The sequence below is a fragment of the Exophiala spinifera genome (assembly GCF_000836115.1).
Source record: "Exophiala spinifera strain CBS 89968 unplaced genomic scaffold supercont1.2, whole genome shotgun sequence".
NCBI lineage: Eukaryota > Fungi > Ascomycota > Eurotiomycetes > Chaetothyriales > Herpotrichiellaceae > Exophiala > Exophiala spinifera.
Genome location: NW_015622514.1, coordinates 1,890,509 through 1,909,945, shown reverse-complemented (window position 1 = coordinate 1,909,945; position 19,437 = coordinate 1,890,509). Strand labels below are relative to the sequence as shown.

Genomic DNA, 19,437 nt, shown 5'->3' with positions numbered 1-19,437 from the left:
TCTACCGGGCAGTATCCTCAGCCTGACTACTAGCGCTTCGAGCCCTGGTCATGTTCTAGTGGGAGGATACAAACGATCCTTCTGTGTCCGGTGACAAGCAGGACACTCGCAACATAGCCTCCTTGATGGCCGAGATCTGCGTGATTCCTGGCGGCTCCGCCTTTTCTGACTTCCGTCGGGAGGGGCTTGCCTCACAGATCGGGGTTAAGGATGTCCAAGGACAATACGTTCACTATGTTGAACTGATCAGCGACCTTGACTCGGAGCATCGTGCTCTCTTGGAAAAGTTACTCACCAATGTCCTCCAAGACAACGGCCTCGAAAGACATGATGGCTCGTCCCAGACCTTTTATGTCTTACCTAGGCCAGGTACCATTTCACCGTGGAGTACAAAGGCAACCAGTATTGCCCATGTTTGTGGACTTCGACACATTGTCCGTAGGATCGAGCGCGGTATCAAACTCATCATCACGTTGGAGGATGACAAATCGTTGGATGTGTCCGCTTTGAATTTTCTCCATGACCGGATGACGGAGACAATCTATGAAGGTGAGCCAGATCTCGACGTACTATTCCTGCACCAGGAAGCTGGCACATTGGGAACATATGACCTGTACAAGGATGGTAAATCACCGATAGAGGTCTTGGAACAGCTAAACAAAGATCTTGGCCTGGCTCTCGACCCTTCAGAAATACAATACCTCGCTGAAGCCTACGCCAAAGACGGATCCGTTCCGAGAAATCCTACCGATGTCGAACTGTTCATGTTTGCTCAGGTTAATTCAGAACATTGTCGACACAAGATCTTCAATGCAACATGGGTTATTGACGGTCAAACCAAGCTCAACACACTCTTTGGCATGATCCGTAACACCCACAAGGTGACCAGTGAGGGAACCATCAGCGCATACAGTGATAATGCAGCGGTGCTACAAGGAAGCCAAGGAAGCCAATGGGCTCCGGATGATGTCAACGGACAGTGGAAAGCTATCAAGGAAAGAGTTGATTTCCTAGCAAAGGTTGAAACCCATAACCATCCTACCGCTGTGTCACCCTTTCCAGGTGCAGCGACTGGTTCTGGCGGCGAAATCCGGGATGAAGGTGCAACTGGCCGTGGCTCAAAACCCAAAGCCGGCCTCACAGGGTTTTCTGTTTCTGATCTGCTGATCCCAGGCCATCGCCAGCCATGGGAGCTCGACTACGGAAAGCCTCACCACATAGCCACCAGCTTGGACATCATGCTCGAAGGACCGATCGGCGCGGCAGCCTTCAACAATGAGTTTGGCCGACCTGCGACTACTGGTTATTTCAGAACTTTGCTCACAGAGATGAAAACTGGCAAGGATTCTTCCGAAATTAGAGGTTACCACAAACCTGTCATGATTGCTGGCGGTGTGGGCACGGTCCGACCTCAACTTGCGCTTAAGAATCCTGATCTGGTCAAAGAGGGCGCAAAGCTGATCGCACTCGGTGGTCCGGCAATGCTTGTCGGTCTAGGCGGTGGTGCAGCCTCTAGCATGGGTTCCGGTGAAGGTTCTGCAGATTTGGATTTTGCCAGTGTCCAACGAGGAAATCCAGAAATGCAGAGGCGAGCACAAGAGGTCATTAACGCTTGTGCGGCTCTGGGTCCAGAGAGGAACCCTATCCAATTCATTCACGATGTCGGTGCCGGCGGTCTGTCCAATGCCCTGCCAGAACTGGCAAAGGACTCGGGACTCGGTGCACAGTTCGAACTCCGTGAAGTTGACTGTGCGGATAACAGCATGAGCCCTCTTCAAATATGGTGTTGTGAAGCTCAGGAGCGGTATGTGCTAGCCGTCAACCCAGATGACATGAACAAGTTCAGATCCATCGCGAACCGAGAACGATCGACCATATCTGTTGTGGGCCATGCCACCAACCAGCAGGCACTGAAGCTCACCGATCGCAACAACCCGTCAAGTCACGGTCACCAAGACCCTATCGACCTGCCGATGGATGTGCTTTTTGGCAAGCCTCCTAAGATGACCAGGACAGTCACATCGAGAAAGGTTGACTTACCAGCATTCGATACTAGCCTGAGCATGTATGTTCCACAAGCCTCTACTCACGGGTTGCTCGAAGAAGCCATCGGTCGAGTCCTGCAAATGCCCGCGGTTGGCTCGAAGTCCTTCCTCATAACCATCGGCGACCGTACTGTCGGTGGCTTAACAGCTAGAGACCAAATGGTCGGTCCGTGGCAAGTTCCCGTAGCGGATGTTTCCGTGACTGCCACCTCACTGACACCCGACATCAAGACTGGCGAAGCCATGGCAATGGGCGAACGGCCGACTCTTGCCCTTATCTCCCCTACTGCGTCGGCGCGCATGGCCGTCGCTGAATCTCTCATGAACTTGACGGCGGCAGATCTACCTGACCGTCTACATCAAGTCAAGCTCTCTGCAAACTGGATGTCCGCAGCCTCGCATCCTGGTGAAGGTGCAGCAATCTACGAAGCGGTGGAGACACTAGGCATGGACTTGTGCCCCCAGCTCGGAATTGCCATTCCCGTCGGCAAAGACTCCATGTCCATGAAGATGAAATGGCAAGACAAGGACACGAATGAGTCCAAAGAAGTCACTGCCCCGTTGACGGTAGTGATTTCGGCGTTCGCACCGGTTGTTGACATCAAAAAGACATGGACGCCACAACTGAAGCGTTACAATGAAGTCGGCGAGTCGACGTTGTTCTTCGTCGACTTGGCCCTCGCTCACCGTGCCATGGGCGGTTCAATCCTGGCCCAATCCTTCAAGCAGATCGGAGACGAGTCTCCCGACATCCGCTCAGTCAACCTGTTCAAAGACTTTTTCGATGCGACACAGCAATTGCACGAACAAGACCTGGTTTTGGCCTACCACGACCGAAGTGACGGCGGCCTCTTCACCACACTCGCGGAAATGTCCTTCGCAGGTCGCTGCGGGATTGAAATCATGATCAACGAGATCTGCCCAACCCCAAACACCCCCGACGTGATATCGTGCCTCTTCAACGAAGAACTTGGTGCCGTGTTCCAAGTCCGCAAGGCCGACGAGAACAGGTTCAAAGCATGCTTCGCCACCTGCGGGCCTCCCCCAGGCTTGATCCACAAGATTGGCCGGGTCTCTACCAAATCCAGTTCTCAAAACATGGCAATCTACCACGGCGGCAAGCTGGTCTACCGCGGCGTCCGATCGGAGTTGCAACAACAGTGGTCAAACACCTCATACTGGATGCAACGACTCCGAGACAACCCAGCGTGCGCAGACGCCGAATACGCTAACATCTCCAAAGACTCGGACCCCGGCCTGTCCTACAACCTGACCTACAAGCCCAAGGAGAACATCAACAGCTACAAGACGAGCCTGCTCAGCATCGTCCGGCCGACGACGCGCCCGCGCGTCGCCATCCTGCGCGACCAGGGCACCAACGGGCACGCGGAGATGGCGTTTGCATTCGACGCCGCCGGCTTCACGGCCGTCGACGTGCACATGAGCGACATCCTGGACCCAAAGTCCCATCAGACGCACCTGGGTCTAGAGCACGACCTGAGCGGCTTCACGGGCCTCGCGCTCGCCGGCGGCTTCAGCTTCGGCGACTGCCTGGGCGCGGGCCAGGGCTGGGCCAAGAGCATCCTCTTCCACCGGGACGCGCGGCGCAAGTTCCAGGCCTTCTTCGAGCGCAAGGACACCTTCACCCTGGGCGTGTGCAACGGATGCCAGGTGCTGAGCAAGCTGGCGGAACTCATCCCCGGCGCCGGCCAGTGGCCCAGCTTCGAGCGCAACGAGTCCGAGCAGTACGAGGCGCGCGTGTGCATGGTGCGCATCACCGACCCGCCCGCCGACAGCGGCCTCGCCCCGAGCGTCTTCTTCCACGGCATGAGCGGCTCGAGCCTGCCCATCGCCGTCGCCCACGGCGAAGGACGAGCCTGTTTCACCGACGCCGCCGCCGCCGCCGCCGCGAACGGCAAGAACATCAAGGCCCTCGACGCCCAACTGGCCTCCGACTTTGCGAGCTCGCACCTCGCCCCCCTCCGCTACGTCGACAACAAGTCACTCGAGCCCACCACCACGTACCCGGCCAACCCGAACGGGAGTCCCTCGGGCATCGCCGGCGTCAGGAGTCAAGACGGCCGCGTTCTCGCCTTGATGCCACACCCTGAGCGGACCATCTTGCAGGGCGTCGGCAGCTATATCCCCGATGGCAAGAGTGCGGAATGGGGCGAGTACGGACCTTGGGTGCGACTCTTCCAGAGCGCGAGAAGGTGGGTAGGATGAAGCAGCGGTCCGGAGACCGAGACCGATTCCGAGTCGTGTCTGTGATTTTCTTTGCAAGATGACTTGTTCTGGAATCTCGCGTAATGATTGATGTTTTTGTCATCGTGTCGAATTTTCCAATGTATACTTCATACGTGCAATCCACAGGGGAGATTGAATCGGGTCGAGAGCAGAACACAATAGAATAAGGCATTGGCTACGAGGCCGACGAGTGTATGGTCGTGGCATCTGGATGAACCGGAGTAAACTAGACTTCGCTTTCATGAATCTTTTTCAATCTTTTCAGTCCTTTATTTTCCTGTCTGCTATACAATGCTGCTCCCTTGCACATTACTTTTCATGCATTAATAGTGAGTATGCAGTAATTACACAAATACAAAGTGAGAATCGACTTCGTGGATGCACTGTCGGACTTGAACCCGAAGTCGAGCAGGCTTCCAACCAGTCATTGACGCCAATACTTATACACCCTTTCCAGTCGCGCTGCGCTCGTCTTCACCCCATCTCGTTTGTTCGCCGTGCCTCGTCTAATGATCTTGGCCATTTTCTGACCAAGTGATTCTAACATGATTCATGTCCCAAATCTATTTAGTCAGAATCCATGCAAGCGTATTTCGACAGATCCGAGGAAATAGAATCCAGGAGTTGCCCGATCTCTTCTGCCGTGGCTTTTATGTCTGAATTGTTTTGTTTGCAGCTGGTCAATAAAGCAAACATTTCCGTGCTGAAGCAGTCGTCTACATCAGCCTCCTAAGCCTTCCGAGACCTGGTGGTAGGTCCATTAGATCTTCCAGTCGTGACTGCACCGTTGCCGGTCTTCTTATGCTCTTCCTCTTGGAGCTTATGTGGGTCTGGCAAGGGCAAATCCTTCATAGCAATGAGAGCTTCCTTTCCCGTATTCCTCCTAGGTCTTCCGGAAACGGTTTGCTTTCGATAGGTTGCGAAATAGAAGGAGATGAAGAGGAGTAAGTAAGAGCTGAGGATAGCCATGCCAGCAAAGGCGGCAAATTCTTCTCCGGCGCAAGTTCCATAGTTGGGAGCCCATGGGAAATAGGTGTTGGAGAAGTAGGTGTAGGATGCGAAGTAGACGAAGACAAGGTCGATGACGAATTGGATGATTTGGAGCATGGTGATGTATTTCTTCCACCAGATGCGAATACCCCGCGCAGATTGGAAGTAGTACCTAATGCATGTTAACTCTTCCCTTTTCGGAGGAATTTGTCCATTGCTTACCAATACATGACCACATGGACGGTCAAATTGAGTGTGATGGGCACCCAGGAGACTGAGGTATGGCCAAGGAGCTGAGTGAAGCAAAGAAGAGCAGTTGCACCATGATGATAGGTGTGCAGGAACGTGAGCGGCTTCTTCTTGAGGACAAGGAAGACGGTATCGATGAGTTCGAGATATTTGGTAAGATAGTTCATCTGCGCATGTCAGGCTCTATCTCTCGGGTCCAGTTGAGCACAGCTTACGTAGTAGAGCATGACGAGGGGATCAGTCCAACCGCCGTCGTAGCTGCAGATTGCGTGGAAGATGCCGCCGCGCGCCAGGGTGGGGAGAAGCTGCTCAATGAAGAGTGCCAGAAGCCCACCGCTGATGACGGTCAAGTAGAAGTTGTGCACCATGAAGGGACCGTTCAGGACGAAGGGCTTGCGGTGCTTCATGAGTTCTCGTCCGCCGAAGATGATAATGTAATATGAAGTCAATGCTATGACCGTCTCTTTCCAGGTCGACATGGGAGTCTTTCCCTGCTCAAATCTGAATTCGGACGGAGAATAGCCAAAGATGGCTTGATAGCCTTTGGCGAAAACAGGCCATAGCTCGATGCCGAAAGGACGATCGAGGGTAGGCAGGGGAAGAGACTTGATAACCTCCATTCTGAGAGCACACGATCAGAGGAAAAATAACAAGATTCTATGCGCGAACCAGGCGAGCGCAGAAAGGAGCGACAGAAGGTGACAAAGATGCCGCTATGGCAAACAGAAGAAGAAGAGAAACAAAAGAAGTCTCGAGGCCGAGGTCGAGATTAACAAAAGGGTAGAAGGAGGGACGGAAGTGAAGAGGGTGTCTCTTAATAAAGGCACACGGTACGGAGATGGATGGAGCGGGATGAAGTCAGAAAACGCGGTTGAACGATTGTTGAGTTTCTCAATGGTTTTTTGCGCATCAGGGGGAAAGCAGTGCCAAGTCTCCATTATAGCCGCGGCTTCCCATTGGCACTTTGCCGTCCCTCAATCTCCGAGTTGGCAAGAAGGTCGAAGGCACCCAGTAGTGAAGAGCGATAACCGCGCGTATGTCGTAAATTTTACGAGCAATGCGAGAAGCGCACCTTGAAACAGGGTGGACCGCGGGACAACCAACATACTGCAAAGGCTACTGCTATACCGAATGGATATCGTGGTTGATTTCTTAATGCGTCGCAAAATGCTTAAGAACTTCGTTACGATGTTGAGCCAATGACATCGCGTCTTTTGTAAAAGCAGCAACGCAAGGCACCATACAGGACACCTTCTTAAATTTTAAGTCTGACATCTCCTGCCCGCGCTAAAGCGGCTACTGTGTCGTGAACATTTCTATCGTCAGACAAAACACATAGATTACATTGGCGTCACGGCATCCAGCCACTCACACGCCGTGCTTTTTAGCTCTCAGTAATTCTCAGGTGAGGTGACTTCGATTGGCAATATCGAACTTCCAGCACCCCCGAACGTCCAAAAGAATCTCGACATCCTCTCCTCTCCTACCACCAACGACCCAACGTTGACCCAGCCTGCACAATGGCCTCCCTTCCGATCCTTCGTCTTGCTGCTCGCCCTGCTGCATCCAGCCTGTGCAGACCCTGCACACGAACCATCAGGAGAGCTCCTCTTGTAGCTCAATCCGTTTCCGCGAAATCATCCTTCAGCTCGTCAGCTGCGCAACGAAGCTCAGGGCACGAAGAAGAGACGTTCGAGGAGTTCTCTGCCAGGTACGACACTCTATTGAGCTCTGGGAAAGAGGGCCGGAAACATTACCCCATCTTCGAGCTTGTGCCAGCCGGACTTGCGTGGAATACGAAATCAGAGCTCGGCTAACCCAACATCTCGCAGATACGAGAAAGAGTTTGATTCCGTGCAGGATGTGTTTGAGCTGCAGGTACGCGAGCAGAACCTACACCCACCCAAGAACCCACGCGAATCTAACACCAAGCTATAGCGAAACCTGAACAACGCCTTCGCCTACGATCTCGTCCCCTCTCCCGGTGTCGTCACGGCAGCGTTGAAGGCCGCTCGACGTGTCAATGACTTTCCCACTGCCGTCAGAATATTCGAAGGTACGTAGTGCGAACCGTTAAAGTACCCTTTTTTTCCTCTTCCAGTTCTGAGAGTCGCGACTGACCTCGACGTTGAATTTTCAACAGGTATCAAGGCCAAGGTCGAAAACACCCAACAGTACGAAGAATATCTCGAGGAACTGAAACCACTCCGTGAGGAGCTCGGCGTCAACTTGAAAGAGGATCTGTACCCTGGCAAGAGCGACAGCCCTTATACCTCATAAGCAGCTCGCGAGAATGCTCGTTTGGGGGACACAATAAATGAGGCATATCCACACACACAGACGCACGTTTTCCAGGGTCAGAATGGTCGATCCGTGTTATTGGTTTTTTTGCGCAGCATTGAAGGAAGAAGAGTTAGCAGTAAATACCTTGCAGACTGCCCAATGGGGGTTTTCTCTCGCGATCAGACTACCTACGCTGTAGTAAAAGAAAATATGTACAGTTTAAAGAGGTCCCTTTTCTGTTTTCTTTTTCTTCCTCTTCTTATCTGTTCTTTTTACCCTCTGTCGTCGGTCGCCAGACCCAGCACTTCTTCGGTTTCAGTTTACCATGATTCTTACACCTACGCCCATACATATATGATTGTTATGTTTCCAACACTGCCCCCCTTTTCTCTGCGCGGTTTGAGAGAGACGGGAACGATTCACATGAGATGACACACCCAGGTATCACGCGAGACCAGAAGAATAAGCTGATCTGTGGGACTTGAAAACGACGACACGAAATCCGGGACGTTGGGACCTACGTACCATTTTATATGTATGTACGTCTCCAGTGTGATCCGCCACGGGGCATCGAGTACGGAGTACCTGTATCATACAGAACATCGTACGGAATACGCCTAACTCCTCACACACAGACACACCCACACCCACACCGTGCTCTGTACGGCCGTCCACACAGGTGGCAGCGTGGATCCAACCCCGGGCGGTCCGTACCAAGGTACATCTTGTCAGGCAGAGAGAAAAAGAAGGGGAAAGACCGGGGGAAGAAAAGAACTGCTGGTCAGCACCAAGTCGTCCCATATCATGGACTAGCAGCACTGAGACTTCGTGATGTGCTTCGACTCACTTACTATTACCATCTCACGGAACTGTTCAGATGATGCGTGAACTTACCTACGCACACACACACACACACACACACACACACACACACACACACACACACACACACACACACACACACACACACACACACACACACACACACACACCCCGAATCTTGATTGCTGCACACACCCTTTCAACTTACCTGAGCCTGTACAGTAACACTCTACCCAAACCTTGACCGCAACGAAATGGATCTGATATCCACCATCAAATATTGCAAACCAGGTTATACCTACACGACGTCACACCAAAAAGGGAAAGGAAAACACCAAGGACATCACATAAAGTTATAACCGGTCGTAACCATGCTTTCGTCATCAACGTATCTCATGCATATTAGGCAATGAGCGTACTAAAAGGGGGTCGTCAGGCATGGGAGAATGAATCATGAGCATTCATCAAACATCAATGCTCCTCTCCCACGCTTTCTTTACTTTTGCTTCAACCTCCACCATTCACTCACTCGCAAGGATGCTCATTGCTCTCCCTGTGCCATGACGAGCTCTCGAATTGCCCACCTCCAACCACCTCTCCCGTCTGGGCCTTCGTCGTCTTCGCTCTCCCCTTCTCGTCTCAACCACTTCTCAACCTTCCGACGCCATCGCTCTTCCTCAGTCCGTTGACGCCTGACAAAGTCAGGCCCAACATCAAACTCTTCGCTCAAGCCCCACTCGTCACCACTACTGTGTCCACCATCAGCATCGCCAAACGAATCTCGTCTTCCGTCGATTTGTGGCCCTGCACCAGATGAAGGCATCTGCATGCCCAACGTTCCAGATCGGCTTCTCGTCTCATCTTCTTCTTTCAGGTCCTCAAGCCCCGCGAAAACATCTTCTTCCTCTTCAATCTGCACGCTTCCACTACGAAGTCCAGCAGTGGTTGCATCGGCATTTTCCGCGAGTTTCAGCCACCGCATTTGACTTGGATCAAACACCATACCACCTACAACCTGAATGCCTGTCACGCTCGAACCAACGTTGGAAATCAGCGCAAGATTGGCTTTGGTCCCAGGGCTTGGCTGGCCTGAACCATGAGCGCCGGGGCTTGCCCCTCTGGGATGAAAATCGGGCACGTCAAACGGCGCCAATGCATTCTCATTCCCTTCCCACCTAAAGAGCAGAGGATTGTAGTGCATGCCTTTCTCTGATTTTGGCCGATTGACATCGGCACCAAGAGCCTTGATGAGGTGCGGCTTCTGTTGCTTGTCGCTCTTCTTTTTCCTCAAACTTCCTGCTTGATTCTGGCGGGATGCCGGTGTAGCTGACTTCCAATTGGTGGAGATAGGTTGAAGAGGTTCGCCACGCATATTCTGGAACGTCATTGAAATCTGCCGCTGTTCTCGAGCGTTTCGTGATGCGGCAGTGTCACGAGCAAATCGAGGAATGTTGGTCGTGTTGAGCGCAGTAGTTGGGAAGTCTCCTCTAGGTGGTGACATAGGGGTAGCCGGGGTGGGTGTATCACTTCCGCGCCTGGTACTACCAAGTGACGAAGTCGATGGGTTAAGGTGTGAAAGACCGAGCTTGCTTCTCAGACTTCGAGGTGCTCCGCGAGCGATGGGGGCCTTGGTGAACTTCGACTCGAGAGTTGCTGAGGTGGGAAGGTCGTCGAAGATTTCCAATTCGGTCCCATCACCATAATTTCGCCGCCTGGCAGGTTTTGTAATTGTTTTCTTTGCTTGTGCGGCCAGCTCAGCAGGAGCCAGAAAACTGCGTCCGGAACGGCCAGGCGTCTCGGGTCGCCCGAGACCAGCGAGTCGAGATAGTGATCTTTGCGCAGCAGACATGCTGTCTCCAGATCCATCCGAACCTTGACCACGATAGTGACGGGGGTTGCTGGTGTTTTTGATGCTGATATGCTGAGACTGTCCAGCAGATGCACCAGCCGGGATGAACGGAACTGTTGGCTTTCTGCTGTCTCCCAGACGTGACTCGGCACGATCAGTAGCGGTCGGAGTCTTTGGCCGCGAGGGGAGATTCAAACGGCTGCCAGCTTCTTGTCGAGAAGGAGGTCTAGCATATGTTGAAGGGGTCTTGGTGGGTGATTGCATGCCGCGCATCGCGGGCATGGATCTTTTAGCGCGCAGAAGATCGGCGTTAGTGGTAGTAGGCTGCTGGTACCGTAGATCAGGACGTGACTCGGCACTCCGTAGAAGTCGTCTGCTGGGTGTAGAAGGAGTAGAAGGGGTGGAAGGACCGGGAATTGCTGAGACTGACGGATGACTTCCAAGACGTGAACCAGGTCGTTGATATGACAAGATTGCAGCGCCCGTTTCCGAGACAGGTTCCAGGTGGGAACGAGCGCGCTCATGTCGTTCGGGTTGGAACCTAGGCAACCTCGATATCGTTGGGCCAGGAAGTTTGTTACTTGTCGTAAAACTCAGGGTAGTAGTGGTCCTCTTGCTAGGGCTCGCAGGTCTTGTAGTTTTGTGTTTGATGTTGCGATTGAGGGTTAGCTTTGCAGGATCAAAAACTTCTCCATCACCAATGTCAAGGCCAGCGAAGAAGTCATCTTTCCCAGAAACTCGCTTAAGCTCATGTTTAAGTTCGGTATGAGCCACTCGTTCTGTATCAAGCTCCTTTTGCCTCTGTTTCAGTTTGTCATCGAATTTGAGAGGACCGTCCGGAAGAATGAGCCCATCAAGACCTTCGTCTTCGCTCTCGGCTGTGAAGGCACTAGAAACGCTTGGGCTGAGAGCCGAAGCAGAAGAACTGCGAGCAGAACGTCCGCCTCTCTTCGTTCCTGCATGCCTTGTACCTAAGCTGCCCTCGGCCCATTCCAAGTCGAAGTCGTCGCTCTGTTGTGGGGTTTGAGGAGATTTCCTTGTCGACAATCTGAGCTGACCATCAGGTGGCAACTCCAGATCATCTTCAATATTGTCGGCTTCCGCTTTGATAGGAGTCGGGGGTTGCTCAAATAGCAATGGCTTTTGAGGAGTTCTATGCTTTGCAACTTTTATCGTTGGCACGTCGCCAAACCCAGCATCCTCTTCCGTGTCTCTGAAAGCTTCCAATGTGATAGGAGTAGCTATTGTCCGAGACTTTGGAGATCGTATCGTATTATCGAGGAGATCCTTTGCATCGGGAGATTTTGGTGACGTTCTGAAAGCTGCGCTGATTTGTCGCAGACTCTCCGAGAGATCACGCTCATCGTGTTTGGCGAGCTTGAGAGGCATGTCCGTGCCGGGCAAGTCAAGATCTTCAGACCAGTCATCGGCAATGGCCTTCTTGATTTCCTTGCCTTTTAACCGTCGAATCGTTCCCCCTTCAAGAGCGGAACGCGGTACATTCGCTGGTAAAGGTATTCCTTTGCTCTTTGCGAGAGCAACTGCATCTTTTATTGAGGCCTGTTCATCAACAATGACGTCCCAATTTTCATCGCCTTGGTTCGACTCTGAGCGCAGCGACATGCGCGATGAGACTGAGTCTCGGTGGTTTGTTTGAGGATGTGAAACAATCGAAGTCGCGGTGGAAGCGCTACGAAAATGCACATCTTCGAGATTCTCGAAATCATCGTCGTCCCAGTTTTCCACGTCGGGCATCTCAACTGGGCTTCGGGGTCTCAGGGTGAGTGGTTCCATGGTCTCGGGCATATGTCTCGTGGTATCACAAACGGAGCCGGATTATTAGCGCTTCGAAAAGTAATACGTCGACATTGATGAAAGAAAAAACATAAGAGACGAGGGTCGTTACGTCGTTAGAAGTCGTCGGGAAAGCGTGATATCGTCGAGCGAAGGTTGGACGAAAGCGTGGAAGATGTTGGCTATGAGTTGTTTACTGCTCCCTGTCGAGGGAAGCACCACCGGTTGGGGGCAGTGGTAGCGACCTTGGGCGGCCGTATGGATGATGAGGAACAAGATGTTGTAGATCGACGACTTTTTTCTTTGCAGGTCAGCACTGCGATCAGTAGGAGGCTGGAGGTCAACGTTCGGGCTTTCTGAGGTGGAGTTCGGACGCAGGTGCAGAGAGTTGGCCGTGCACAGCGAGGAAGAAGGGAAAAGCTGTGGCAGGAAGAGGCCTCGAGCGGTGATTAGCTGGCGACTCCCCTGTAAAACGCGCTACACCACGCGTGGCCGCTAAAAGGGCGACTTGGTCTGTGCAGCGATGCGGGCGATGACACCCGTCAGTCGCTGTGACACAGATGGGAATTCTCAGTCTGGCATTGCTTGTGTCCGTCCGGATACTCATGCAAGCATCTGCACCTGCCGAACTGCCCATCTCACTGCACTTCGAAGAATGACGCAGCCCACAAGAAGACTCCAAATATCATCATCATGGCGTCTTGGGTCATTCGGCTGACGAAGGCCGATAGAGAGAAAACTCCGTTGCTGGTCAGAGTTTCTCAGAAAGAAGGCGGACATGACCTGGACCTGGATCTGCTCGCTACAGATGGCGACGCCGCATATCTTGGAAAGGGTACAATTATTCCTTGAAATGTATGGGTGAATGCGCTGACGAGCAGGCCAGTGCGCCAACGAAACCTCAAGAAATTGCGAGCCAAAGCCTACGATGGAAGTGATGATGACTGGACCGCAGTCTTGTCGTATCTCTTCAGATGCAAATCAGGACGAAGCCTCACTGCGACAGAGAAGACCAGCCTTGAAGTAAAATGTTCAGTATCCGGCAAAGATCCTAGAAGCACGCTGACCATATCCCTACTCAACAAAATTGAGGACATCACGCAGCAATTGGGCGCGATTGAGTTGCCTCAAACTGAAGACACCGATGAGATTGACCTATTTGGTTGGGCAGTCCAAGTCGTCGACGAAAGAGATGAGCTGGAGAACAGCACCGAGGAGTTCCAAGAGAAGGCAAAAGCTAAGGATGATATCGTCGCAGCTCTTCAAGAGCAAATCGATGAGTTGGTCAAAACAAAGGCCGAACACGAACAGCAGCTTCTGGCTAAATTTGCTGCTCTCTTGAACGAGAAGAAGTTGAAAATCCGCAACATGCAGCGAGTTCTTACTACAGCGCAGGCAGATCCCACCAAACTCAAAGAAATCCGGGCAAGGCAAAGAGACGCAGCTCCATCGCGCACACGACGAGGGACAAAACGACGGGCACAGCAAGAAGAGACAGAAGAGAGCGACGACTTTGAGAACATGGATGTTGATGATGTGGTCAACAACCCAGATGAACCTGTATCTCCCGAATCGGGGCATTCCACCCCCTCGCCAGAACCGGATGAGACCGCAAGTGAAGATGAGGACGAAGATGTTCCCCCATCCTCACACCTTCGATCCCGCACGGGAGGTAAAGAGTCTACGAAAGGAGAGACGCCAATTACTTTACCTCCTCGACGGGAGTTGCCTTTTGCCAGCCAGGCTACAGGCAAAGGTAAAGAAGTGACAAACAGACCTGAGAGAGCGCCTGCACCTGTTGCGTCCGCGAACGAGGAAGACGAAGAAACGGCCAGCGAAGATGATGAGTTATGACAAGAGCAAACGTGAGCAGACAAGACTCGGATACACAAAGAACACCGGACACCGGTTGAGAACGTATTCAGTTGATTTGACTAATGCTTTCATCGGTCACAACCTTTGTTTCAAGGAATATGGCCCGATACTAATTGACCAAAGCACAATTCAGTCATCCCGTCCATCAGTTGAGGCTGCTGCAACTGCTGGCCAAACTTTCAGCCACCCTAGTAGTTGAAGTTGGGGGCATCACGCTGGTCGGGGTTGTACTGGTCCATGCCGTCGTAGTGCTGGTCATACATTCTTTCGGCGTGTTCTCTGGCTTTCTTCTTGGCCTCGTAGGCGTCGTACTCGTCCATTCCCTTGGTCTCGGCGAGCTTATCGATTTCTCCTCCAACAAATCCAGCGAGGAGTTCTTTGGCAAAGGCATGGGAGACAGGTTTGCCTGAGTTCTCATGTCAGTATTGGGACTGGCGCTTTGGTTATCTGCAAGTTGTCATCTCACCCTCTTTGCGCTGATGGTCCTCAAACAACTTCATCCCCTCAAAGGCAGCACCACCTGCGAGGAGTTCATGAGAGAATTTGGCTTGGTTATCGTAGCCACCGCTACCGTAAACCTCCTGGTGAGCGTCTCGACCGTCGTCTAGGATGTATTTGTTAGCTTCTGAAAGCACTGATCAATGGCGGTGTAGGTGTAGCATACCAAACCAGCCCATTCTGATGGTATAGTGAGATTAGTTTTGTTTAGTTGAGTTTGAACGCTACTTGGTATGGAGTCCTCGGTATGATGAGAGTGTGTAGACAACTTGAGCCTTGAGAAGAGGGAGACGATTCAAAGTCCAGAAGTCGAGGGGCAGTTTTAGTCAAGCTTATATACGTCTCGATGGAAGCGCCCCATGAAGTAGAGTGCCGTTTCGCGTATGGACAGTATGCAGTCATTGCCCCTCCATGCCCGGTCCTGCCCTGGTCTTTACTTGACAATTGGACGCGTGGCAGCGCGGAAGGGGTTTGACGAGCACTCAATACCCCACAGGCAGTCCTGTCACAGCTTTCGTGAAATCTCACTCCCTCGTCCATTCGGGTGCAGCAGTCAATCGGCCCCCCGAAGCTGTCTGGGCTCGTTGAGTCGTTAGATGTTTTAGCATTGCGTCAACATACAGAGTGTGCGAGTGAACAAGTCCCAGCTTCTTCTGCGGGCCTACGAGACCAGGCACCGCAAAAAACGTGGAGGGGGTTTCACTTTCAGCTGAAGCCGTCGGTGGCTGTGCAGGCGTGTTCGCCCGCAGGGGTCCTCAGCTGAACTTGGATCGGACTGGATGGGTGGGATCCGATCGTGGACAGTCTAGGAGGGGTACAGTATCAAGGTACGAGACCTCTACCTAACAACTTGACCCACAGTGAGTTTTGAGAACATTTCATCAATGTAGCTTCACAAGTTCCCTGCGTGTGGACAGGTGGCATGATCACAACATCTACTGTTGGGTTGCTGGTGACCATGTCACGCTGCAGCATCTGTACCGCTGTGAGAGAGTGAGAGAGGGCGGGGACAAGGTACAAGTAGTCGTAGGCGAGGGGCGTTTCAAGCTCTCACTGTTTGCTCACGCATCACTGGCCCATAATTGCCCGCCCCGAGAGGCCAAGGCTTCAGGGTTCGCCAGGGGAAGATGCTTGTTTTGCGTGCCAAGTTCTGGAACCGAAGCTTGTCCTCGACGTCATGGCTGACAACATTGGTCTTTTTTTCCAACTCCAACCCGCCTTCTCGTGAACTGCTTTGGTTAGATGTGCCTGATCGACCATACAGTACCACCTTCGCTGCTCAGCCTCCAACTAGTACAATACGAGCAACGGAGTATGAAAGATTGAGTTACTGTACTCGTACCTACCTAGCTACGAATATTGTATGTTGATACAACCGTCCTCGTACATTTTGTTACAGTGTACCTCGTACTCGTCGGTGAGCACCGGCACTTGTCACACAGCCTCAATCCGTGTCTTGCTTTTCTCTCCCTTTCTCGAAACCGGTTCACCTCGGACCAGCCGACATCCCGCTGTCCTGTGTTCAGGTAACTTACCTGGAGGCCAACTGCCCACAATATCTCTTATTAGTGGGCATACATAACACATGTACACGCCACACCACAGCCACACACCAAGCACCATGCCCACAATGCCCAAGGCAAGCGACTTTCCTGCATCTCTGAACCCGGTCATCCACCTCCCTCCCAACACCACGGCAACCAATGTCATCCTGTTCCTGCCCGGGCTGGGCGACAACGCCACAAACTTCTCCTCGTTCCCCCGTGCCCTGAACCTGCCCGACGCACTGACGATAACCCTCAACCCACCGTTTCCCCTGCCCGTCCCGCTCGACCCTGACGGTACATCTCGTTCCTGGTCCGAGGATCTCCACGTCGACACGGCGACCGGATCTCTCGATGCGGACCCGGACTCGTCGCCCGTGACTCGCGCCGTCAACCTCGTCGCCCACGACGTCATCCGCGACACGCTGGTCGCCAAGCACGCCTACCGCCCGGACCACATCCACCTCTTTGGATTCGGGCAAGGAGGCTCAGTCGCCCTGGCGGTGCCGTTGCATGCGTCGCTGTCGTCGTCGCCTTCGGTGACATTGGGAGGCGTCATGGCCATTGGCGGGGTGCTGCCTCTGGACACTCTTCCGAGCGATTCAGAATCCAAAAACCGGACTCCGGTGTTGTTGCTGTCGGGTTCGAGCTCGCCGCTCGCCGCCGGCCCGGACTCGAGCCCCTTGAAACGTGTCAAGGACGTCTTCGAGTTCATCACCTACCACCGCTGGAAGAAGGCCGGCGACACCATGCCCAAGAGCAGGGAAGAGGTGTTGCCCATGATGCAATTCTGGGCACGGTGCCTCAAAAGTAGACGGGGCGTGCCTGACGACGCGGTAGAAATCAGCTAAAGACCAGGAAAGTGGGAAAGTTCGGGGGAATTTCTAGGGTCGTCAAACCAGAGATGTTGTACGGTGAGGCAACTACATATCGTATACATTGAAACTAGGATTGGAACCGTTGATGGTAGCTACGGGACAACGACATTACGGTCTGGGCTCAACCTGCCACTACTTCAGACGTTCGAGTTCCTCCTTCGCCCTGAGCACTGCATCCTCGGCCTCCCTCCGAGTGCGAACCTCAACCTCATCCTCGACAATTTTGCTGCCTTGCTCGACCAAGTCTCTCATTCTGCCAACTATCCTCCGGATCAACGTCTTGCCTTCTTCGTGCAATCCTGTCTCCAGAGACTTGGTGGCGTTCAGCCAGTCGGTCTGCATTCGCCACAGAGCAAATGCCGTGCCGAGAGCAACGATGGTTCCAGCCTCGTACATGCTGCCTGCCACGGATACGTATGTCAACCCAGACAGTCCAGCTGAGAGGCCAGTCAGGGACAGTGTCTTGAGCACAATCTGTTGAGCCGTGCTGGTTAAGCTAGTAATGGCACGATCAATCTGGGTAGCACGAATGGTAGAAATCGAAGAGGACAAAGGCACTGGACGTGGAATGGGCGCCATTTCAATCTCCGCCTTCCCCGCCCTATTGACCACCACTGGTTCTATGGCCGGTTCGGTCGCAATTCCTGCTTGTGCTTGTAATACTTGGCTAGGCTCCACTATCTCCTCTGTTTTAGGGAGGGTTGAAGTATTATCGGTGTGGGAGACGTCCATCAGGGATATTCCTGCCTGAGAGAAGCGGCCAGATATTTCATACACGGCCCGTTCGGTACGTGGCAGCCATGCGTTTGTGACGAGATCGGTAATGATCAATCCGACATCATCAACTCGCCAGAAGAGTTTGTACCATGCCAGTTTCCGCCAGTTGCGCGATCTCCATGCTGACGATAATCCTGACTGGAGCTCCTGATGCGCATTTCGAGAAAACTCTTCGATCAAGTTTTCTAGCTTAGCCTTTGTAGCATAGTTTATGCTCCTAGCCGCATTGGATCGCTGCTCTAGAGCGGCTTGCGCTTGCAGATTCCTCGTGGCATTGGTGAGAACCGAGCTTATCAAGGTCTTCACTGGTGCTGGAATCGGTTCATCGGAGCGAGCAGCAGATGCAGAAGTGAGCCAGGTCGTTAATGAAGGAAGTCCAGAGTCGATCCATTTGTGCTCATAAGTTCTCGCCTCGGTTACAGATCGGCGGATTGCTGCGAGGCCTTCCTCTGCCTTGGTTGCATCGACGATCAGTACTTGTCCAGGGGCCCTCGGCTTGATGCCCTCCAGGTTCACCACTGACTGGACAGACTTTCGGTCTTCCGGAGCCACAAAATTCGTAGAAGCAAGCAACTCTGCAGCTGCCAAAAGCTCGTCCAGCCCGTTTGTGACGAGCAGCGTGCTGTGTACAGGCTGGTTGATCGTAACCTGCCTGCCACTTGCTGCCGTAGGCGTACCTACTGAAGGCGACAGGAACGCGTCCGCAGTGACCGTGTGGGCGCCTTGTAGTAGCTCGCCATTGCCCAGTCCTCGTATCGTTGAGACCAGTATTTCCATATTATTCCTCAACAAGACAGCCGAGGGCACGTAAAGGATTGGTGTCGAGGTCCTGGGTTGAGGAAGGTTTGGGTTTGGCGGTTGTCCATACCGAATTACCAGCCCGTGGCTGAAAGCAGTCGTGGAATCTAGTATGTGCTTCTCCCATGACCCTTCATCTTCCAGCGCATCAGCCAGTAGTAACCGCACGAGTCTCCGCGCCGTGTCTTGCACGTTCAAGCCTAGCACTGCTACCCTCGTGGCTGGTGTTTCCGACTCGAGCCCTTGCAGTGCAAGCTGCAGTCGACTCAGGTTGACCTGCGCCGATGCCTTCTTCCATACTTCCCCCAGAGCTTCGTGGAGAGGTTTATAACGTGCAGGGACACTTTTTGTCGCATTGACGGCAGTATGAGAGGTAGGAATCGCAGAGTTTCGTCGAGTCGTAGAGAGTGCTCTTCGAAAGCCACATCGAAGTGGTCTGGCGGTGCGCCATATCGTGCATGATGGGCAGAAAAATAAGCTATTCACCACGAATTCCAGCTGTTCGTGAGATCTTGGTCTGGTGGGCCTTTTCATCTCGTTCAACACCTACACGAAACGTGTTTGGCGTGCTCGTGTCGGTTTGTACATTGAGACTTTGAAGCTGTGTGAGACGCTGCGCGATTTCCCCAAGCGCCCACGATGACGGAAGAGAAACGCGGAGCACCAAAAATCACTGCGGGCAAATTGCGCGAATACTGTGGCATCTCTTCACATTCAGTCACTTTCATGACCTGGGAGCATTACTTGTATCTTCATATTTATCATGGCCAGCACCAACTCAACCGAAG

General features: G+C 52.9%; 8 protein-coding genes across 8 annotated transcripts; 4 read left to right on the top strand and 4 right to left on the bottom strand.

The window, feature by feature from the left end:
* Nucleotides 1-125: 125 nt before the first annotated feature.
* PV08_02996 (phosphoribosylformylglycinamidine synthase) lies at nucleotides 126-4,271 on the top strand (the record flags this gene model as incomplete). The annotated part of the gene is made up of 1 exon (XM_016377353.1): nucleotides 126-4,271. One exon carries the CDS (start codon nucleotides 126-128, stop codon nucleotides 4,269-4,271), a length of 4,146 nt encoding a protein of 1,381 aa, XP_016238923.1.
* Nucleotides 4,272-5,021: 750 nt separating this feature from the next.
* PV08_02995 (uncharacterized protein) lies at nucleotides 5,022-6,151 on the bottom strand (the record flags this gene model as incomplete). Its single annotated transcript, XM_016377352.1, has 3 exons — nucleotides 5,022-5,454; nucleotides 5,505-5,698; nucleotides 5,747-6,151. The coding sequence occupies 3 exons, from the start codon at nucleotides 6,149-6,151 to the stop codon at nucleotides 5,022-5,024; spliced, it is 1,032 nt and encodes a 343-aa protein (XP_016238922.1).
* Nucleotides 6,152-7,051: 900 nt separating this feature from the next.
* PV08_02994 (cytochrome c oxidase subunit 6, mitochondrial) lies at nucleotides 7,052-7,811 on the top strand (the record flags this gene model as incomplete). The annotated part of the gene is made up of 4 exons (XM_016377351.1): nucleotides 7,052-7,242; nucleotides 7,364-7,409; nucleotides 7,470-7,587; nucleotides 7,675-7,811. The coding sequence occupies 4 exons, from the start codon at nucleotides 7,052-7,054 to the stop codon at nucleotides 7,809-7,811; spliced, it is 492 nt and encodes a 163-aa protein (XP_016238921.1).
* Nucleotides 7,812-9,177: 1,366 nt separating this feature from the next.
* Nucleotides 9,178-12,279, bottom strand: PV08_02993 (uncharacterized protein; the record flags this gene model as incomplete). Its single annotated transcript, XM_016377350.1, has 1 exon — nucleotides 9,178-12,279. The coding sequence occupies one exon, from the start codon at nucleotides 12,277-12,279 to the stop codon at nucleotides 9,178-9,180; it is 3,102 nt and encodes a 1,033-aa protein (XP_016238920.1).
* A 693-nt stretch (nucleotides 12,280-12,972) lies between these two features.
* On the top strand, nucleotides 12,973-14,133 carry PV08_02992 (uncharacterized protein; the record flags this gene model as incomplete). Its single annotated transcript, XM_016377349.1, has 2 exons — nucleotides 12,973-13,114; nucleotides 13,166-14,133. The coding sequence occupies 2 exons, from the start codon at nucleotides 12,973-12,975 to the stop codon at nucleotides 14,131-14,133; spliced, it is 1,110 nt and encodes a 369-aa protein (XP_016238919.1).
* A 209-nt stretch (nucleotides 14,134-14,342) lies between these two features.
* On the bottom strand, nucleotides 14,343-14,831 carry PV08_02991 (uncharacterized protein; the record flags this gene model as incomplete). The annotated part of the gene is made up of 3 exons (XM_016377348.1): nucleotides 14,343-14,560; nucleotides 14,621-14,758; nucleotides 14,819-14,831. 3 exons carry the CDS (start codon nucleotides 14,829-14,831, stop codon nucleotides 14,343-14,345), a joined length of 369 nt encoding a protein of 122 aa, XP_016238918.1.
* Nucleotides 14,832-16,273: 1,442 nt separating this feature from the next.
* PV08_02990 (uncharacterized protein) lies at nucleotides 16,274-17,047 on the top strand (the record flags this gene model as incomplete). Its single annotated transcript, XM_016377347.1, has 1 exon — nucleotides 16,274-17,047. The coding sequence occupies one exon, from the start codon at nucleotides 16,274-16,276 to the stop codon at nucleotides 17,045-17,047; it is 774 nt and encodes a 257-aa protein (XP_016238917.1).
* A 159-nt stretch (nucleotides 17,048-17,206) lies between these two features.
* PV08_02989 (uncharacterized protein) lies at nucleotides 17,207-19,183 on the bottom strand (the record flags this gene model as incomplete). Its single annotated transcript, XM_016377346.1, has 1 exon — nucleotides 17,207-19,183. The coding sequence occupies one exon, from the start codon at nucleotides 19,181-19,183 to the stop codon at nucleotides 17,207-17,209; it is 1,977 nt and encodes a 658-aa protein (XP_016238916.1).
* Nucleotides 19,184-19,437: the final 254 nt, after the last annotated feature.